The sequence below is a fragment of the Mercenaria mercenaria genome, chromosome 18 (assembly GCF_021730395.1).
Source record: "Mercenaria mercenaria strain notata chromosome 18, MADL_Memer_1, whole genome shotgun sequence".
NCBI classification, from domain to species: domain Eukaryota; kingdom Metazoa; phylum Mollusca; class Bivalvia; order Venerida; family Veneridae; genus Mercenaria; species Mercenaria mercenaria.
This window is the reverse complement of record NC_069378.1, coordinates 46,720,371-46,743,022: the sequence shown is the minus strand read 5'-3', so window position 1 is coordinate 46,743,022 and position 22,652 is coordinate 46,720,371. Positions and strand designations below refer to the sequence as shown.

At 34.7% G+C, this 22,652-nt stretch overlaps 1 protein-coding gene across 1 annotated transcript; it reads right to left on the bottom strand.

The window, feature by feature from the left end:
• Positions 1–2,372: 2,372 nt before the first annotated feature.
• On the bottom strand, positions 2,373–22,437 carry LOC128550426 (uncharacterized). The gene is made up of 4 exons (XM_053529407.1): positions 22,375–22,437; positions 20,889–20,945; positions 6,099–6,305; positions 2,373–3,565 (listed from the first exon to the last, which is right to left on the bottom strand). The coding sequence occupies exons 2-4, from the start codon at positions 20,905–20,907 to the stop codon at positions 3,405–3,407; spliced, it is 387 nt and encodes a 128-aa protein (XP_053385382.1). The 5' UTR covers positions 20,908–20,945; positions 22,375–22,437; the 3' UTR covers positions 2,373–3,404.
• Positions 22,438–22,652: the final 215 nt, after the last annotated feature.

Below are 22,652 nucleotides of genomic sequence, written 5' to 3'. Positions count from 1 at the left end.
ACTCATCCGTGCTCTAAATGTATTCATACCCAAAATAATTCGAATGTTAAGTTATTATTCTTAAAATTATATTCCTGTTTATCATATTTTAGGTAATATGCAAAATTATTGGTAATGTTATGTTTTGATAACGATAAATAAAAATAAAATGCTCAAAAACCTTCAAACAATGCTTTTGTTAGTGTTGATGATGTGTGGTCCCCAATTATGGAAATTTAATAAAATCTGTTAAAAGATCCTTTGGAAGCAAAGAATGCAACCAAGAAGAGTAATACAAATGTAGCAGACTTGGTTTGATTGAGTCTATTAATGAAAGGTAATGAAATGTGCAACACCTCTCATGCCCCTAGCACCGGCTTAAGCGAAATTATATTACACATATGTTGAATGGACTCAATGATCCCGAAGGACCAGAAATACAACAACACTGAATCTAAGTACGGGTAGACTTTTTAAAGTCGCCACATGGCACTTAAAGATTACTGTTGTGATAGTTAATGAAATCTGTAAAAAGAACCTTTGGAAGCAAAGAATGCAACCAAGAAGAGTAATAGCAGACTCGGTTTAATTGAGTCTATAATAAAATGTGCAACACCTCTCACGCCCCCACCCCCCACACACCTAGCACCGGCTTAAACGGAACTCTATTACACATATGTTGAATGGACTCCATGACCCCAAAGGACTAGAATTATAACAACACTGAATCCAGGTACTAAAACACGTTTACCGTTTCCAAGAACAACAGAATGGTAATAAAATATCTACCGAAATTGTTAGGTCATCACGTATGAAAACAAAAGATTTGGTCATTGTGTCGTGTTTTTTATTATTATTCAAAATAGCGACAATAAGGGGGTTGTCCCAGAAAACCTTTTTTATTATTTTGAAAAAAAGCGACGCATAAAATAACGATTTTAACTGATGTTATTTCATTGTATACTCTACAAGACTATAGAGTTTAAAATTGAATATCTATCATATTATCTGAGTATTTTTAAATAATGGACAGCATCAGTGCTAATCGGCGCACACTCAATTTTCCCACTATAAAAAGAAGTGGTTTCCTTCTAATTTCGTGTAACTTACCCGATATACATCCTACATGATTAAATTTTACATCGTCGTTAATGGCAATGTGTGGCGCGTAATTATTTTGCATTTCAAGTCTTTGATGTCATTAACATTAAAACAATTACGTAATTTTGAAAGTATTGATTGCACACCATTACAAATATTGCGACGTCAAATAATTTCGCGGCGCAGAAAATATAAATAAACTTTTGCGTAGATCGCGGAATTACCCCTTTCCTAGCAAATTGAGGAATTGAAAATTCGGGAAGTTTGGCATTTGTTAGCAGGACACTTGTCTTTACGTGACAAAAGGAAGATTAGGCGAGTAATTCAAAGAGAGGGCAACATAAAGCTTTAATACTTTCTGCGCTGCAAACTTATCTGACGTCGCAATTTCTGAAATGGCATGCGTCCATTACTTATTTTACGTCACTATTTTACATAATAAAGTGATGTCAAGGTCTTGAAACGCAACATGATAACACATCACACGTTGCTTTAAACGATGATATAAATTTTAATCTTGTGAGATGTATATCGCGTAAGTTACATTAAATTAAGATGAAGCTGTTTAATGTTGAAGTGGGAAGATTCAGCGTGCGCCGACTAGCACTGACTGCCGTCTATTATTTAAAAAGTACTCAAATAATATGACAGATATTTAATTTTTAACTCTATATTCCTGTAGAGTATATAATGAAGTAACATCAGTTGAAATAATTATTTTATGCGTCGCTTATTTCGAAATAATAAAAAAAGTCTACGATTTTTTTGGACAACCCTCGTGTACACGTTTGTGTTGTGTATTAACGTCAGCATAAGCACTTGTAATATGTTTGTGACCGCGACCGACAATTCCGCGGGCTTCTGCAGACGTAAATACACATAAAAATGTGTATTATTCCTATATGAAAATGCAGGCGATTTCAATAATGAATACGAAATATATAACACTATTTTTGTTACATGAGAAGTATCATCACAATTATAACATATTGCTCAGTTATAAATAGAAAGAGTACGCTTTACGTAGTTGATTATGTAAACCGAAGTCATTGACTTTAAATGGCAAGATAATTTACCCTGTTTCTTTTGTTGCTTGATTATCAATTAAAACTGTCATTAAGCACACGTGACTTACGAAGGTAAATGTTTCTCGTACAAATAATCCATTAGTTTATTTCAGATATACGTACTGATATATGCACAATTATCAACATGTATATAAGCATTAGCAACGTGTAATGTACGTTACCAGTTTCTACAATCAGACAAAATATCAAAACTAAAGACTAATGTTACTTGGCATGCTATCAATCGTTTCTAAAGCCATTATATATTCATTATATTTGTCAATACATCACTTGCAATACATATAATTTATTATATACTGAAATGAACTTAATCTAGCTCTGACCCTGAAATGACCCTAGTATGATCAGAATGGTTTCGATTTTATTTTCAACAAAAAGTTGTTTCTATTCTTTTTGGACAGGGCGCAAAATCATTATAAAAACAAATGGTAATGAAACGTATGTACATGGAATAATTACTGTTTTTCTGGTGTTATTCATGTGTAGGATCCTGTTTTTAACGCAAACATGTGGTATAAAGTCTCATTAACATGATTAAGTATTTTTTCTTCATCCTGTAGTATACATTCAGGTAGTATGCATGGAAACACGAAAATAGTTTTATCCCATGGACCGCTACAAATGTTTGTTATTTCGATATAACAAGTTTTTCTTAAAAGGATATAATTATGATGTCGCATAAATCAATGAATTTTAACCACTGGATATGTTAACGATAACGGACTTTTCATTATAAACAATAAGAATGGAATGCTCGCTTAAGCTCTAGACAAAGTCCTGAATGTAAACAAGGGTTTACGCCTTTTGGATTAATGTCAATGGCGAAGGTGAAGAATAACCTTATAGCGTCGCTGCAAAGACAGCAGCGACTTTCTCGTTTTTACTATTTTTTCATATTTATTGAACGAACCTTGTGTATACATTATACGTAATCAAATAGATAAAAAGCATTGAAATATGTATGTAAGCTGATATAATCTAAAGGACATATATATATAAATTAAAAAAGATGTTCCCTTGATACTTATTCATTCTGTGGAACGTAATGCTCTATGCTAAATATGAATTGGCTTAACCTTAAGTTTTATCGTCAATCTATCTATACGAATTTTACCTAGCGCAGGAACAAGTATCGTAGTTTTCATTTGAATGAACATATTTTTCTTTTACGATGAAACAGCTTTCAGTTTGTAAGTGTAAGAGCCACTGGTAAGTATACATTGCTCATGTTTCAGATTAAGATAGCTCTCTTGCAGCAAGCACAGTGATTGTGAAAATAAAGACAGCGATATAAACACAGTCTGATATTACAACAATTGTTGCAGCTGTTCCTCGTCCTCGAGTTGATGGGCAAATACTGGAAATTTCGTTGAAGTTCTCAAATACCAGCTTGGCACCTGAAATGAATAAATGCGAAAGAAATGTTTCGAAACTAGAACTGTTGATACCTACATGAGAGATTTCTGAAGATGGAAGATGAATATAAAAGAAACCTTTCTGCTGCAACTATGTCATAAAAGAGGAATATCAGTTTACGAAAGTGCAATAACATTTATTTGTTAATATGAAATATTGCATTGCGTTTGACTGTGCCAATTCTGCTAATAAAGAATGTGGTTATTTTACATGTACATTGAACAGAAGTATGTCCAAATCAGAAACAGACATTTAAATGTCCTAAAATTATTTGTTAACTTGAAAATGGTGTTTCTTTGATAGCATCATGTAATATTTTAAAACATGAAGACATTTCATATGAGATGCTGGCAAGAATAAGATTTAGGTCGTTTTTATGCCGAGAACTAAACATGGGTGTTTACTAAATCAAGGTTATTAAAGTTTCGATATCAACATTGAAAGAACTATTCAAGTTTCGGGTATGCGACCAACCTGCCAGTCATCACATGAAATTTTAGGTTGACTCATAGAAATTAATACATAATATAAATCTTTATTCATATGTACGTCATGTTAGTACTTCTTACGTGGACACTATTTGATCTTTTAATCATACTTAACTTATTCAAGTAATTGCACCATTTCTTCCCTCTGAAACAAGGCTTAGAGTCTTATTTACAAATATATTAATGTTAAATTACAATAGGATTGATTAGCCCACAAAACGAACGAACGTCGGTTCCAGAATATGTGTTGATTAATACATGATCTGCTAGTTTATAAAGCATACTTTCAAGGGTTATTTGACTGAAATAAAAATGTGCAAATAAACACACATGTGATAGTTCGGTTTGTGGGATTCATTTATTTTTTGAGACCTTTATTTGTATGATCAAACAGAAATTGATTTTTACAAGAGCTTATTTATTGATGTAAAGGCTTCTATTTATTAGATACTTTCTGAATGAAACCTGCAATAACATGAAAAGTTCATTTCGTGCTGCTTAAAAGGTTCGAATCTTTGAGAAAATATACTGAAAAATTATTTTGCGTCAATTTGTTCGAACATTAAATATTATGTTTAGATTTTTTCAAAGTGTCAATATATGTATGAAAGTTACCAGTACAATGTCAATGTATTTACTTTAATTAACGAATAACAGTTAACGTAGTATCACACCTGGACGTTTGAAAATATTAACATTTTAATGACATCATATATACATATCAAACATCCATCATGGTATCAAACCAAGCGTTCATGTTATCATCTGTATTTTTGTAAGATTATACGCCTGTTTATAGAAAACATTTAAGTCTATAGATGCGAACTGTGTCGTCTGCCGGTCTGTCTCGATCTTGTGCATTCGGTGCCTTTTCTTTGACATAACGATGTGTCGGGGTCGGTTGTTTTGAAAGATAGTTTTCTAGACTATTTATACTAGTGTACTCTATTTTTGTTCAATAATTTTGATGCATATACATTCTTTCAAAACAGGAGGCAACATTTGATCTAATAAACACAAACCTCTGGACAAAAGGTAGAATTCAAAAGGTTTATGACATATTCAAATGACTCGGCACAAATAGTAATTATAACATAATCATGTGTACTTTAAAAGCGCAGCACCCTTTGTCTACTTAATGATTCTCATACTTTTCAGTCAAGTTGTAACGCAAGATTTGTTTGTTTTCGATAAATTCTGAAAAGTGCAATAACATGGTAATTCCTACATGAAAAAAGTAAAATTCTTGCTCAGAATGTCGATATAACATTCATGTCTCAAAGATGTTTTGTTAGGTCAACTTTAATATACGAAATATAATTCATACATTTACTGTGACAGTAGAACGTTTCACGTGCAAAACCAAATCTGGACACAATTGGTGGCTATCTGATGTCAAACTATAAAGCCTTTGCTCTTGTTTGCGTCATCTAATGGTTATTTATGTAACAAGGCACGTTAATTTACAGTAGTAAGTTAATGTTTTCGGAGCAAGGTTGCTCAGGCGATGATTACATTCACCATTTAAATTGATATGCCACTTTCACGGCCTATGTCCCTCAGCTAAAAACTAAAAGCAAGTGCTTGAAAGAAGTTTCCAGGTATGATACTGTTAAATATGCTAAATAGAATGAATGAGTTTTTACTCAATGTTTTTATAGACAGTTTCACATATCACCGATATAAGAATGACAGAAGTATCGATCAATCTTCTAAAATAAAACCAGAGGTCTTTTTATCTCAACACAAGTGTTTTACTTCTTATACTCAAATGGCAAAAAATACATATGCCTTTATATGCAGGTTTTATGATACAATCTTTTAATTAGATATGGCCTATACTAAGGTTTGACCGTGGCCACGGTGCATATCCATATTTTTTGCTATAAACAATGTCCAGGTCGGTAGAAAATGCAAAATAAATCGACCTGCCATCCATAATCATAGGTACGCTGCTAAAAGGTAAGTGGAGCACGGAACATTAGAATGTCCTTACTATGTATTATAGTGTTTACTTTTTACTTACATACTACGAAGACGACAAGGTTTGCCAACACGCTGATACAAACATACAACTGGAACGGAAATTCATGCAGTGGTTCATCTCCGTCAGGATATTTCCGTGATAAGATCATATTGATGGTCCAAAATAGTATGCTTTCGACGCTCCTTGCTAGAAAGTAAACACCAGCTGTGTACTGAATAGAACAGTCAGACGTCACGCAAAATATTCCTACAATAAAGCACACTAATTAACTGTTTGAATATTTGAATATACCTTTAAATATGTAAAGAAAAAAAAAGATAAAGTAAAGAAGATACATTCTTTAGAAACGATAGAGACTAGATTTTCTATTTTGAATTGTTCAATGACAAAATGGATAAATGCATTATTTTGAAGAAAAACGTTATGACGAATACAATGATTATATAACAAATGTCTAAATAAACATCTGCTTATTTTCATCTCTACCAGATATTGACAAATTTGTATAAAAATTCAATACTAAGACGACTCGCAATAATTGCTGTATGAGGATGTAAATATAATTGGCCCCTATGATTGTAACACAAGATATTCTACTTCAGTTCCAATAATTATGCCAGGGTCAAACAGTTATAAAACAAAATTTTAAAAACATAGATCTACTTACGATAAAAAGCCGTACAGACTTACGTGCAGGGCCGTAAACATGTTTTGATCTCAAACAGCGAATTAGCATAGTCATGATTTAGCAGTGACGTCATAAAGATATGACATAAAATGTGACGTCATAAAGCTCAAAACACTGGACTGGACCAAATATGGTTGATAAATTATTTGCGAGCATTTTAATTACTTCTCAAAATTCTGACAAATATAAAAAAACAAATAATTATCAATAATATTTACGTTCTGTTGGATATGCAACACTTTATAACCTTGGGGATAAAATGTAACAGTATATATCCGAAAGATATATTAGATCTACGCTGAAAATGTAGTAGATTTACTGGAAAATGCGAATTATTTAGGTTGTTAGAATCAAAATGATAAATGTGTTCCCATACTTTAATCAGTAAATGAAAATTGGCAGAAGTTAGGATGCGTAATAAATCTCGAGTATGTAGTACGAGTGATTTAAGTATTCGCATCCAAACGTCTGATAAAATATAGGGAACATATCTATTATTCAAATCTAGACCTAAATAAAAATATTACAACCGTAACATATATTCATCTAGCTTTGAATTTAGCGGTTGCTATAAAGTAATAATAACTCAAAAGTCGCATAACAGAAAAAAAAAAACATTGCAATGCCGAATCTCACAGATAAATTTTACTTGTGTTATTTCATTTGTCAAATCTTGCTTTCTATCCATTAAATCTGGAAAGTAGAGTCCTCGGAAAAACCGAGAACAAGGCAAATAGTAAAAAATTGCAGAGTGTCTGACTTGGTTTGATTGAGTCTGTTCATGAGCAGTAATGGAAAATGCAACACTGCCCACGACCCCTAGCACCGGCTTATGCAGTGTTCAATCTTTAAATCTAAATGAGTTAACACTAATGATCCCGAAGGACCGGAAAATATAACAACACTGAGATGAAGCCGGGTCGACTTTGTACGGCCTTATGTGATAGCTTAAATTATACTCAATCAACTAAATCAACAATACAATTTTTATCCATGCATATATTTCACACTTCGTTTATATTCTGAGCATTACATAGTTTTTTCATTGAATATTTCATCTGTGTTTGAGAAACGTATGTGATATTACGTGCACAAATCAATTCAAATTATATTTCTCTCGAAAATAATTAAGAAATATTGCCACATACACCAAATTATTTCTTGGTCTTAGACTCATATCTCCACCAATGAATGCGACTGTATCTGAAAATGTCATTATCAATTTGGCGACCGATTATGAAATTGTTTTTGTTAAATATATTGTCTGAAGAATCAAAGGAAGTAGTAATAGTTTGAGATAATAAGGCATTAAACAAACAACTGTAGTATTTTAGATGGATATATTTGCATTACTAACAACCAATGACCAGGTTAATTCATACCCAATCAACCGAATCAGCATTACACATTTTACGCCTCTACTATCTCTTGATGTTCATTATATTTGACTGGCTTTGGGTGATACTTTTATGATAGGAAGACATGCAAGTGCGTAACGTAAGGTTGATGGTTCTACCTAGGTGCCCGCTCATGCCTGAATCAATGCCTGCGATCATTCTCTACAACCAAAAGCTGAAATGTCTTCAAAGTGGTAAAATTACAAGATGTCTTTTGTCCTACTTCTCTGCAGTAAACCAAGACCTGAGTTGAGCAGTAGTCATAAAACTGTCTGTAATCGAAGTATTTTTTGCATTTATTTTGCACAAATCACAACATTTTTCATTAGACATTTATAAGGAGTGAATAGTCACAAGTTCAAACAAAGCTCTAATGCTGAATGAGGTTGTATTACCAACGAAATCAAGAAAACAGTGTTTGTTATCTGATTTATAAATCCAAGAAATATACGGGAGATTGTCTTGCTTATCAGTCTCCTACCGTTTGAAAACCAGATTATAGAATCGCTGTTCCATTTGTCGGTCCGTTTGTCCGGGCCAACATTTGCTTACTTGGGTGGCTAAAGGAACAGTGGGTATTTGTACTTTTTCTTTGATGTTATTCATCCTGTAAGATTTTATTTGACTCCTTTTCTTTCAAGTGGCTTAGAAACAATAGGGAGAGCAACAGAGTAGCCTCATACATACCATTTTGTTGGAACGTCCAAGTTTCGAGTCTGGTTCATAACTGTAAGACAATTTGTCATGCGCTAATTTCTGACTCCTTAACATAAAGGTCGAGGTCACACCTGGCGGTCAAATGTTATCCAGGCATGAACTGTGTTTCGTGACTGGTTCTGAACTTTGTCATCCTTCAAGGGATTACTATATTGCTTGGGATAAATGTTCCTCAAAATCAGACAACGTATCCTACACAACACCCATGTCCCTTGCTCGAAGGTTAAGGTCACACCTAGAGATCCTTTTCGGTCCATAACTTTGTCATTCATTAAGAGATTTTAATATAAATTGGTACAGTAAACCTCGCTTATAAGGAACTGCTTAGGACCTCTAAACATTGTTCCTTTTAACTGAGTATCTTTTATCCGTAAAGCGAACAAGTTCCTTGTAACCGAGGTTTATATAAAGAACACAATTTGTATAGCAAACATTATTTGAATGACGTTTGAAAAGGGCTGTGTTCACACTCCGCACCGATAATGAGTCTATATGAGGAAGTTGCAATTCTAGTAACAGGATGGTAAGGTAAACTTCCTGCATGTATGTGACCGAAATAGAGTTGAAACGTTATGAATATAATTATATCAATGGACACAATGGACACGGTGTTAGCCTTAAGCTAAGCCAAAGTGTACGTTGGTAAGATTGACCGTAATTGTGTTTATTCTGTCATTTCTATCTTCCTTTTAAAGAGCGCTACATTATAACTAAAAGATATGTTGCAGTTAATCTTCACAACCTTGCTCTGCATACGTATCAGTACTGATATAAAATAAATGTTATTTTTTATGTTGTTATTTTGCACTTATTTTCATGTACATTTACTAGAGAAATTTCGTACAAATCAAATCTACAAAAGGAGAAACATTTATGAGGCAAAGTAAAAACAAAAAAAAAGTCATACGGATTTAAGTGAAATTTATACCTGTAGTTTTGCTATTGTCTATTTTAGCCCCTGCTTGGAAATTGGTAAACTGGACCGTTTGCCATTGTTCATTAAGCACAATTAGCACATTTATTTAGGAATGTATGACACAATACTCACAAAAATCAAATTCCCATGTTTTGATGACCGTGACTGTGATTGATTTTCGTTCACTATTGTGTCTTCTATCGTCTTGTAGTTGGAAAATGTCAATAATGATATAGTAATATTTTTGGTCATATCCTTGAATTAACAAACTAAAGATCATAGAAATGAACTAATTAGTGTTAATTCATGTACATGAAAGCGCGTGAAGGTGCCGACGTTACTCTGACGTCATCAGCATTTTTTTTATATCTGCTTGCTTTAGCCGTGGGATTTTCCATCTATTTTCATACTTTGGAATCGAGTGTTCCTTATAACCGAGGTCTCTATAACTGAGGAATTTTACGTTGATGAAAGAAGGAATTAGATCGGACAATTGAAAACTGTTTCTTAAAACAAAGTGTTCGAGTTCCTTTCAAGTTAGGTTTACTGTACAAAAATTCTCCTGAATGAGAAAATGTCTCATGCACAAAAAGCGCACACTTAGAACAACTGTCAAGGCCCCTATCGGAGGACAAAGACCAAAAGGTTGTTTTTTTTTCAGTACAGTCTGTAATTAAACAGTCGTTTAAGTGATTTTAATATTACTTGCCACAAATGTAACCCATAATAAAACAATATGTCACGCGCACCACGTAGACCAAAAGATTAAAAGTCAAGGTCACACATACAGGTCAAAGGTCAATATAGTTTTTTTCCTGTACGGTCAATAACTCTGTCATCTGTTTTTATTATTTTCACAGTCAAATATTTCCCTTAATGAGACAACGTATCTTACGCAACACCATTAACCCTAACACAAAGGTCAAAATCATAGTCAGAGGTCAGATGTCAACAGTTCTTTTTTACTTTCTTGTCCATAAATTTGTCATCCGTAATGGCATTTTAATATTGATTAACACAAATTTCCCTATAATGAGACAATATGCATTATGCCATGTAAAGGCCCCTATCTCAGTCAAACCTGAAGGACAAAAGTCAATAGTAACCTTTTATGAAATTCAACAAAAATATGTTGCTTATTAGGAATTATGTCCCATTAATATGATGTTTTTACATGATTTTCTTTTTCATTTTCCCCTGGCAATTTCAAAATAAAATGTTATCAAAAATAAAATTAAATGGTTTTTATATATATAGATAAATATAAGCAATCAACAACTGCAGATGTTTGTATATGATAATTGTAAACCGAATCTAATGTTATGACGTGTTATATATATATATATATATATATATATATATATATATATATATATATATATAGTACAACAATGTTTAAACATCATTGACAAATATCAGGATATCATGTTATACTACAGTAGATAAATTAATAGCCTTCCAGCAGGGGACTCTATATTGTACGGCAAAACTTCATTCAGTTGTTACAATTGCAAACAAGAAGAAAAACAGTAAAATAGGAACAAATTTGAGCACCACTCAGGGACAACAGGAACAAAATATAAGTGCTTCAGCTGGTTAATGTTGGTTACTTAACATCACTCATAGTAAACACGAGAATGGGGCATTAAAGACGTAAAATAAGAATAGTATCACAACCAAAATACACGACAATATACACGAATATCATGTTATACGAAACAGACAAGAAGCAGGTTAAAAATATGTGTACTTAAGGGGAGTCTTTATACGTTTTGTAAAGGAAATCGGGAATTTAACCGCGTGTGGGGCATGCTAATAATGCCGATATGATGACTTAGTTACAAAAGAAACGCTACAAAACATAGTTGCGTTAAAATGAAGCCACTGACATCATGGTATTATATGTCATTAACTGTGTAAAATTGATAGTGTTTTGGGGAGTTTTTTTCATGCTGAAAGAGTGTGATTTTTGTTTAAACTTATTTTAGCCTGCAGTTACAGAAATACATATCACGAAACTTAAGACCAATATTATGTAGCTTTTATTTGTACTGAAATAGCATGCGAACGGGATGTTTTCAATTTGAAATTTTGCAGTCGATCCGTGTATAAAAATTGTCCATATTTCAAAAAAAAAAAACGTGATATCGTTAACCTTAGTAATTTTATCAGGCCTAAATTAAAATTAAGTTTGTTTGACCTTTACCGACCCAGTATTTTTACAGTGGGTAGGTAGGTAGGTAAATAATTTTATTATATTTTAGTGTTTTAAATATTTGTTGTCTCAGTAATAAAGTCTATTTATTAATACTACTGCTTGTAGATAATCTCTGAAGATGCTCTGTTAAATGTATGCTTGCAATATATAAACACCTAGCCCTATTCATGCACATACAATATGGGCACAGACTTAATTTGCACATAAGGATAAGTTCACCAAGTCTTTGAGTATCTTTCATGTCTACACTTTTTCTTTATATATATATCAAAAGTGTTTTCATGATTGTTTTCACTACATCTGCGCTTAAATGTACAAGCCCCATGTGGTTCTGGGACGATCTGTGTATGAAAAGAATTGGAACCACTGCCTTACCCTTGCATGATCTAATAGGGTCTTAACACTTGGTTTTGCAGTAACTCTGTGATTCCAGCAGGTATGCAAATTTTGATTCCATACCTCATGTTTTTATTTCGATGTAAATGAGATGTGGAACCAAAATTTGTAGTCCTGTTTGGTGCCATATAACCTATACTGTGTTGGTGCGCCGTAAAACCCAAATAAATAAATAAATTAAAAGTACAAAACAATATAGTCGCGAAAATACGCGATATTTGGCATCTAAACACACTATTGAATTACAGCTTATTTTCAACAAGTGTTTGATGCTTAATTCAATAGATAATAACTTTTTATGAGTTTTAGAAGGTTTTTACAATGGTTATGGCAGTATGCAAGCAAAAGTGATAATTTTTTAGCTTCAAGCTACTTGCACGTATTGGTCATGTTACTAAGAACAGAAACAAGATTGGGTTTTCCGACATCAGACATTTATTATGCCATTGTCCTGGCAAAAGAAGTATAAGATTTTTATAGCTCTTTGTTCTGGCATAACAAAATCAAAATATTTAAACTATCTAGCCTGTAATATTTCAACACATTTACGCTCTTGTCAATTTCTTGAAATTCGAAAACTGAGATTTTCTCACTTCGAACAAATGCATTTCAAAACGATATCTGATTAAAGACATTTTGAAATCAACAATTAAGTCAGTTTATAATATATTTTCACAGATAATTAAATTTCCCACCACTCGCCTGTCAATTGCCGCAATACTGTCACTGTTATGAAAGCAGTATTATGTACAAGCAAATTTCAAATATAATTTAACACATAGTAGACAAATAATATTCTCATGTACACTATGTTTCCTTTGTAATCAATCATATTTGTTCTTCTTAAATTTCCTTTTCACAGCAGACTTTTTTTTCACTGTATTTTTGTAATCTCCACCATCTAGTTGCTCTCCATAATGATTGCATCGATAGTATTAATAATCAAAGTCTAACCCCTACCGTATTTTCCAAAAGTGTTAGGACTAGTTATTTTCACTTTCTCAAGACTTATTTCCCGAAAAATGATTATTTTGTAAAGTGTCCCAAAAATATGGACACAATAATCATAATCCACCCAATGTTGAAAGCGAAATAAAAAGCGTAAACGATTATCGGTAATTATTCTGTTGATAAACTTAGTCATTGTCCTTGTTTTCATCATCAATTAACATTCCCTTCGAAGAGCTAAAAGACGTATGTCGGTATCATGGCATCTGAAGTGGAGATCAAAGCGGTATAGTTGCCCGAGATTGTCATGGAATTACGTCATGTTTTCGCGCCATATGACACATCACTGTTTGATCGTACCGCCTCGGTTCTTTAAATTAATCAATAAAAAAGTTTCTTCTTTAATTTGTTAAAGCGAATTCAATATCCTGTATAAATTCTTCTCCTGGACCGCCGAGACGTTCACGTCGTGGAGAGGGAACATATGTCGTTGTTGTTTGTAGTTTTATTTATACTCGCTGCCGGGAGTCCCATATGAGCGAGAATATTCGCGCCTTCACTGTCCATCATAGAGCGTCAGCGGGCGTCTTGTCATGCTGTCCCTCGCAGTCCTTGCGGAGTACCAATCTCAGCGTTCGTGGAAGATGACAATACAAAGCTGAGGTGGTAAACGATCCTTCTTAGGGCCACAGCCCTCGCCCTTAGTTGTGATTCTATCGGCTGTCCTCAATATATTTATGACCACTTCCGGTAGAGCCGCATGCCTGCTCCGCGACGTGCACGCGGCGAGAGGTCAGGAGCAGAACATATGTCGCTAATTAGGTCAACATGTATATTGTCACGTATATTGTCATACGGCCTAGTTAGCGACACATGACTGACATCGGCGGTAGTGGCCCTAAAAAGAGTACAGCAACCGAAGTTAGATCATCTCGTTGAGCTACCACTGTCGACTACGCATCCTGTTGCCGGGGCTCTTGGGTTCGTTACCATCGTTCTCCATCTTCGACGTCTACCGGCTTTTACCTTTGCTTTTACCCGAGCTGGATGTCCATGACTATATATGGTACACGGGCATGTTCATCTGGCAGGATGAGTCGTAGGGGTGTACGACTTTTCATCCGACGTTTTTATCAACTACCGATGGATGTGGAAGAATTAACAGCTGGTATATAGAGCAGCATGATCGGCTGGTTCGATTATGCTTTGATTGACCTACGGATTGACCTACGGGAGAGCAGTAGACTGGCGTTCCGGCTGTAACGACGATGAGCAGGCTGCAGGGACAACGGAGATAGCTTCAACGAGATGGCATTTCATCGGCCATCGCGTTTTAACACCATGAGGGCGGCGGCGAGGCGAAATTTAGCACTAGAAGGCGTAGTACACCATCATTTAAGTTAGAAGACTGAACTGAAGTCAACATAATGACGTCATCAAAAGTCGGACCATCAAGGTTGCCGTGAGATGACATGAGAATATAACAATATTAGATGACTATAACCTTAGAAGATAACAACGTTAGACGTAACTTTAGAAGAACATAATGATGTTAGACGAATGCTCGCCCATATGGGAATACCCGGCGGCGAGGATAAACAAAAGTAAACAAACACACTGTATAAATTGACAGGTAAATGTGTCAAACGATAAGTGTGGATATCCTACCTCTGTGAGCTATTTTGCCGCACTAACATAAATCTGTTTGCCAAAAATCGTTTTACGCCATGTTTTTAAATTGCTGACGCTTTTTCATTATTTAAGATTTTTTAATTCTGTTTTTTGTACTTTCTGGTCAAAAGTCTGAACTTTATGCCCATAGAATTTATCATTTATTTACCCTTAGAAAGAAATAAATAATTAAGATCGCACTGTTTGAAATTTTACAAAGAACTAAATTTAAATTTGACCGTTTTTATAGAATTTTGCCTACATTCCTGTCGATATCTTATTAAAATCGTTATAGAATTCAAACTATATTACTTCTTAAGCGGTGCTAAAAATATTGATGCGATAATAACAAAAAATGAATGCACTACGCGCGTTTTTTGTGTATGTGTAAACAAAAGTAACGTCGAGCGCTGGAAATTGGATATTACGATAGGGCGCACGTGCTCGTGGAATGGAAAATTACTGGCATGACGTTTTGGTATACTTTACGTTTCGCGGGTAAATTAGATACTAGATTTGTAAAATTATGTCCTTTTGTCAGATTGCCTTCCGGCTATAAGCGGTTTGATTGTCGTCTGCATCCTATGGCCTTAGGCAACGTTATCGGCAAAGTTGACACGTTTTCGGAATACACGAGATAATAAACAGTCCGCTTTATCGATTTTCTACTTACTTTCTCACTTGCCATAATTATCTATGCATTTGTTAAATAAAATAATCGCCAGTTTCAAGCACCAAAATCAGTTTTTCCCTCTGATAAGAAAATAAAAATAATTTTTTTCTCTGGAATGCAATAAAATTATTTGAGTCGGGGCCATTTTATCGGGTCGGTAGGTAAAGGTCAAACAAACTTAATTTTATTTTAAGCCCCATGTAAAACGAGGCAAGCCACACAGAGATTAAACGGTTTTGACTTTGTACGCCGGAATATTAACGCAAAGTGCTAACAATGTGAAATGTAACTGAACCACAGAACAATTTGTACGTCCGAGAAATTAATACTTCTTTTTCCCTCACATGACCCTCACAACAAATATACATTACTGTTTCATCGACAACATGTAGGTCCGGAAGATCCATTAGGGAACATTTCTCTATTCCTACACATGGGACTGTTCCTGATCACGGATATTTAAACAGGTTGCGAGTCAACTCTGCTCTCGCCTGTTTAGCTCGTCCCACACGTGCTCAAAAACACTGAGATCCGGTGACAGAAGCTGGAAAGGCAGCCGCCGCACGTTCTTTTTGTTGCAACAATATATGTGTTGTACCAGCGGTATGGTCCGGTATTCCGTGTTGCAGCAAGTTCATACCATGTCAACCGTCCCGTACGTGCGATATTGCGACAAATGGCTAAGATGTCCTGCTGGTACGTAGCTCAAGTCTGTCTTGGTGGGTAACGGCACTACGACAATGGTCTTGTCGAATCACACACGTGACGTTCATCTTTCAACTCCACGTCAACTCTGTACTCGCATCCTTCCCTCGTTGTGGTATAAGTTACACTGACTGTCGTCTGTGAACAGGGCATTTAGTTTAGTTTAAACATATTTTTATTCCGAAAAGTATGGAATATTTACAATACAGCATTCCAGGAATTGGTCAGAAAGCTGTATTAGCTTACAGTTGTCCTATTTGACCACTCATTCTGTGTCATAGGCTGATGCCGACGTGACTATCACTCCCGCTGTCGCCGGTGACACGATGTCTGAATAAGTCCCCTAAATGGACGCCTTATTTTACTCCATGTTCGTTGAGCTAACTGTTCGTCGACTTATGGGTTTAGCGTGAGTTCCATCGGCCTGTGCATCGGCCTGTGCGCTGAAAATTCTGCTGAAGGCCAGCCATGACTGACACATGTCTGCTTAAGACTCGACAACTTCTAAGGAAAATAACTCAATATCTAAATTTCATTTATTTATTTATGTACATTTGTACGAGGTCAAAAAATCGTTATAAAAATAAGATTTACTAACATGTCTTAATTAATGTCCAGCTTGCAATATGCCGAATATTCATTTTTTTTTTTTTTTTTTTTTTTTTTGTTATTGTTGTTGTTGTGTTGTTGTTTTTTTTTTATACTTTTGCTGACCAATATTCTTCGTACAAAGTGTTGATATCGTGCACGTACCAGGCGCAGAACTGGGGGAAGGTCCCGGTTGAAGGATTTTATAATTCCAGTACAGTTTAAGTAACGACTTTATGTATAGTTTCAAACTAATATATACGGTGTTTAAAAAGTGTCGGGTTAGAAATGACCCTAAATGTATATATATTGCTTACTTTAAACACAAAATATTTAAATCTACAAGAAATGGAGAAGATAACTTTAAAGTTTATAGGAAATAAGAAAAATGCAAGATGTATTATATTTAAAACATCCCTGTTGCCATGGCTACTAATAAGTCTGAGGAACAATAAGATACAATGTTAGGTGTTTCAAAACTTTCGCATATATTAACATTAATATTGCGTTTAGATCAAAAACAAAATGACAATGAAGAGTCAACAACTTTCAAGTTGTAGACTTGGTTTAAAATAAGAAAAATACATACTTTTTATGCCCGTATTTGAAAACTAGTGCTCTATGACAACGGAAGTAGCAGGTAGTAAAACTGATTATGAATTTAATCATATTGGCTGTACATTTAAACAGAAGGTTTCTTTTTTCAGTCAGATGAATGGCTTATATGGGTACATTGTTATTGTTTTAAGTATAATAATTAAATGTTTTCGTGGTAAGTGACCTGCAATCATTAAGCTTTTATGAATTTTCTGTCAGTCGTTTCTTTGATTCGCCATATTTATAACGGTATTACCTTTTCCAGAGAGATAAATTGAACAAGAGCTCTATATACATGTAAGACCCTTAGTTCTAGACTAGATAAGGAAGAAATAATATTTAGGTTGTTGGGGTGGGGGGCAATCTGACTTAAGTACTTGATTTTCTACACGAAGATCTGAGAACGACCCATTCACATACGCCTTCTGTATATTTTGGATTTCCAGTATTGCTATTTTTATTTTAACCAATCTCAGACGACTTGTCCAATGTCAAACAGTAAGAAAAATGTGCTGTCATTCCAGGGCTCGAACCAGGGACCCCTCGCTTACAAAGCAAGTGGCCTACCGACTGAGCTAACCGGCTATCTGACACATTTCGACATAAGAATTGTAAATATCAAACGTCAAGGATACAGGTAGATTTGCAAAATGTTGTAAGTTGAGCTCTGATTGGCTAGCGAAAGGGTCGTTAGAACAAGGCTATGAATAGATCGTTCTCAGATCCTATGCGTAGCGTAATAGGAGATGTACTTTAGTCAGACTGGGGTGGGTGGGGGACGTGTAGAGATGTAATATGGCTATGAGTGGTTGATTAGAGGTTATGTACGGCAGCGGTAATGAAATACAAAGAAAGAAGAAAGTAAAAGTAATTGTTCATAGGCATGGGGATGGGGTTTAATTTGCGTGTTAGTGAGCACGGGAGGGGATGATAAATGTGGATTGTTGCACGTCATTGTTGCGAAGTCACCATATCACCACTAAGATTTGTTCCAAGTTTAAAGTCAACATCTCTAATAAATTATAGTTGTGTTGTAGGCAATACCAAAGTACAAAAGTGCTGAAGTTTTGGTAGGGTTGGGGTGAGAGTTAGGGATCAGTAGTGGAAGTAAAGTGGATTGCTGAATTCCTCAAATCACATTTTCACCGCCCGTATGTATTCTAAGTCTAAAGTCAATACCTTAAATAGTTTTGTACTTGAATAGAAAATACATATTACATATCTGTACTCAATTTCCGACCAGCCTTGATATACAGACAATGATCATGCGCTGTGCACATCTTCTGATTGCCACCTACATATATGCCAAGTTTGAAGTCAATGTCTTAATTGGATATCAAGTTATTCTCTGGATACATTTACGATATATATATATTTATACTTGCCATGACCTTGACTTTTGAACTACAGGCCTGGTTCAAGCGCTCTGAACCTCGCCTCTTTGCTACCTACATATATGCCAAGACTTTTAATGGTTATTAAGTTTTGCCCCGAATACGAAATTTGAAATGCATATTTTTAGCTTTTAGCATTTGACATTTCATATTCCGACCTGACTCATATACATGTAGTATACATATCGATAGTGCGATGGTACGATGGTGAAATATCGATGTAATATCGCGTTTTCGTCATCGTACCATCGCGTTTTCACCATTGTATCATCGTACGATCGCGTTTTCATCATCCTACCATCGCGTTTTCACCATCGTGTCATCGCGTTTTTCATCATCGTACCATCGCGTTATTACCATCGTACCATCGCGTTATCACCATCGTACCATCGCCTTCCGGTGATCATGCGCAGTGGTACAGTATATGTGCCAGTAAAATACAGGCTTGATACAATCTCATATTCACATTGCACTATGTACCTTCTACATCCTAACAATAATAAGTTCGAATAATACCATGTGACTATTGCACCAAGCTTTTTATTTACTTTTATGCATACATAAAATACAGAAGACGTGGCCTTGAAGTTTTTACAGTTTTAATGAACTGAGCACTGAACATTTTGTAAAACATTTTGCCAAACAGCAAAATTTGGTCTCATAAAATACATTGAGATACATTCATCTATTGTTGACAAAAATACAAGTGTACGGGTTTACGCATTTCTAACCTGAAGGCGATGGTACGATGATGAAAACACGATTGTGCGATGGTGAAAACGCGATGGTACGATGGTAAAACCACGATGGTACGATGATGATAACACGATGGTACGATGGTAAAAACAACAATGGTACGATGGTGAAAACGCGATGGCACGATGGTACGGTGATGAAAACGCGATGACACGATGGTGCGATGGTGAAAACGCGATGGTACGATGATGAAAACGCGATATTACATCGACATTTCACCATCGCACCATCTCGTTTTCACCATCGTACCATCGTTGTTTTATCATCGTGTCGTCGCGCCATCGCGTTTTCGTTATCGTACCATCGTGCATTGCGGTTGAGCATTAAATAAAAAGTCACGATTGTCCAAACGGAACACCGTAGTTTAAAGTCAAAACTGTGAATGGTTATTTAGTTTCGCGGACAGTCCGACGTTCAATCATTTCAGGTTTATAGAGTATTTCTTTTGTTATTTTCCTTTCGTTATCTTATGGACTTCAATCCCAAAAACATTTTAGTCACAGAACGAACTTGTTGTTTTGTTTGTTCTCAGTACCGTTAGATAGCTCCTACCTAAATACGGAATTATCACGCAGCCATGTTGTAGAGATTTCCTTACTTTAAAAACTAAATTACAGATTTATTCATTAAAATTGATGCATTTTTGTTCTTTTAAAAGCAGGCTTTTTCCAAAATCTCAAACGCTATAGTGTGGCAATAAATACGTACCATCCAGTTGTTTCATGAACCTGTCAAGTAATTTTACTATGTAACAACTTAAGCGGATATGGGATATCCTTTTCCGACGACAACCTAACTATATATATCCGAAAAAAAATCCAAATGTAAGTTTTATTAGCAGAAGTCATTTTTCTTTTAGCGTCGAAATGTTTCCACCTTAATCATAAAATATGCGTTGGATAAAAGTTTTCAAATGCATACATATTCTGGGCATTTTAAAGTCCACGAGTGTAATTCAATACCTCATGTTATTATTTCGATGTAAATGAGATATGGAACCAATATTTGTAGTCCAGTTTGGCGCCATATAACCTATACTGTGTTGGTGCGCCGTAAAACCCAAATAAATAAATTATAGATAAATAAATAAGTCAACATTAAACCTCGATTAACTTCTTTTAACATCTACTGTATTTTTACCGAAGTAATGGAGTTGTCTACGAACCTGTTATAAAACGGAACATAGTCACTGCTACCGTCAAAACAAGTAATCCAGAGTGTACTGAAAAAGATTTATTTTTTTTAGAATGTTAATAGGGTACATTATATAATAACATTCAACAGCGTGTATTTTAACGCATCTGTATCATATAACTTCATCCCGGTTTAGAATTCGACTTACTTGTTTTGGGCAGTGGTTTATAGTTTGATCTTCTTTAGTGCTCTCTTTTATTTTATCATAACTGTAATTCATACTGTTACTATAATTATCAATTAATCCTTCCATCTATTGAATGCTTAAATATTGTCTATTTCAACCAATTAATACTAATTATTACTTCTGCCAGTACTGACACAATTTATCCTATACTCATTAATTTGCTGGAGTTGTTGATACAATCCGACTGTATAGCTTAATAACGAGCGCGTAGATTTACGGATCAGAGAGTTGCAAATACTGTCCTCTGTCGAGACGTATGTTCTCCGAGCAAGTCTGATAAATACCGTTGTATCTGAAAAGATTCGTCCGCTATAGCTGACCCTTGTAAATAAGTTGGCAGTTACTTGCGGATTACTGGTAAGTAGCAATGCGTAATCCAGGAGCAATGATTACGTATGTAACTGTCCACGGTGGACCGTAACGTAACTGAAATATGTTAGAAAAACCTTAAATCCAAAGAAAACTTAATAAAAAATGTTAACTGTAGTATTTACAAATGCGAAACTTACGTTTGTGAAAATGTCATGCAACTCTGGCCAAACTTAGACTAAAGTTTTGAAATCAAGCTATACATTACTACCAGACAATTTGACAACTACTAGGTCACATATGAAATAATCATTCAATTGTGTTTTGCTTAAAGAAGCATTGCAGTTCCTTAATGGCATTTAATAAGAACAAAATTAAGAAACCATTGCTGTAAGGCATAATTTTCTCAATAGCTGTTTCTAATATTTTCTAAATATCTTATTATTATTCATTAAAACGGGTTATTCTATAATATCGATATGCCCAGCTAAGCTTTATAAGGAGAGCGCAAATCTACAGATTGCGGTGACGTGAGTTCGATACCCTGGCGAGGCGTAAGTTCTCAATGACGATTTGTTTCTTCATCCACCTCTAATTCATGTGGGGTAGTTGGCAGTTACTTTCGAAAAACATGTTTGTACTACTAAAGAATCAACGAACACGGGTTTGTTTAGCTACCCGCCGTAACATACTAATATCAGAAATACCGAAAGCAAACAAAAAAGTATAATTCTGCCGGCATTATTATTATAATTTATGATTTTTTCCAAGAAGACCATTGTATTTCATTTACAAATTAAATCGATACTTCATCGAGTGGGGTTTGAAACGTTCCAAAATAAAAAAGCCGGAAAAGTCATCATATGACCTTAAATTTTGTCAGTGTGACTCTAGAAACAAACGAGAAAAATATGCATCTGTTTAAGATAGTGCAAGTCAAAGCAGCGCTGACTTATCTTACCTTTTTTGTCTGTTCTTCTTAATACTACAGTTTTCAAAATATTCACTGTGCAAACGTCTGCCTTGTCTTAAATAGAATACAGCATTTTATTAACATTATTAGCATTTAATGTCAGTGAAATTGTTTATTAAATTTCAATATCTCTATCAACTAACTACAAATGCCGTAACATCCATACTCCTGATTCCTTGATAAATTGTAAAATACATGTATACGGTTTAAACACAAGACAATCAGGATAAGAATGATATTGACTGAGTTGTTTCAAATATAAAACA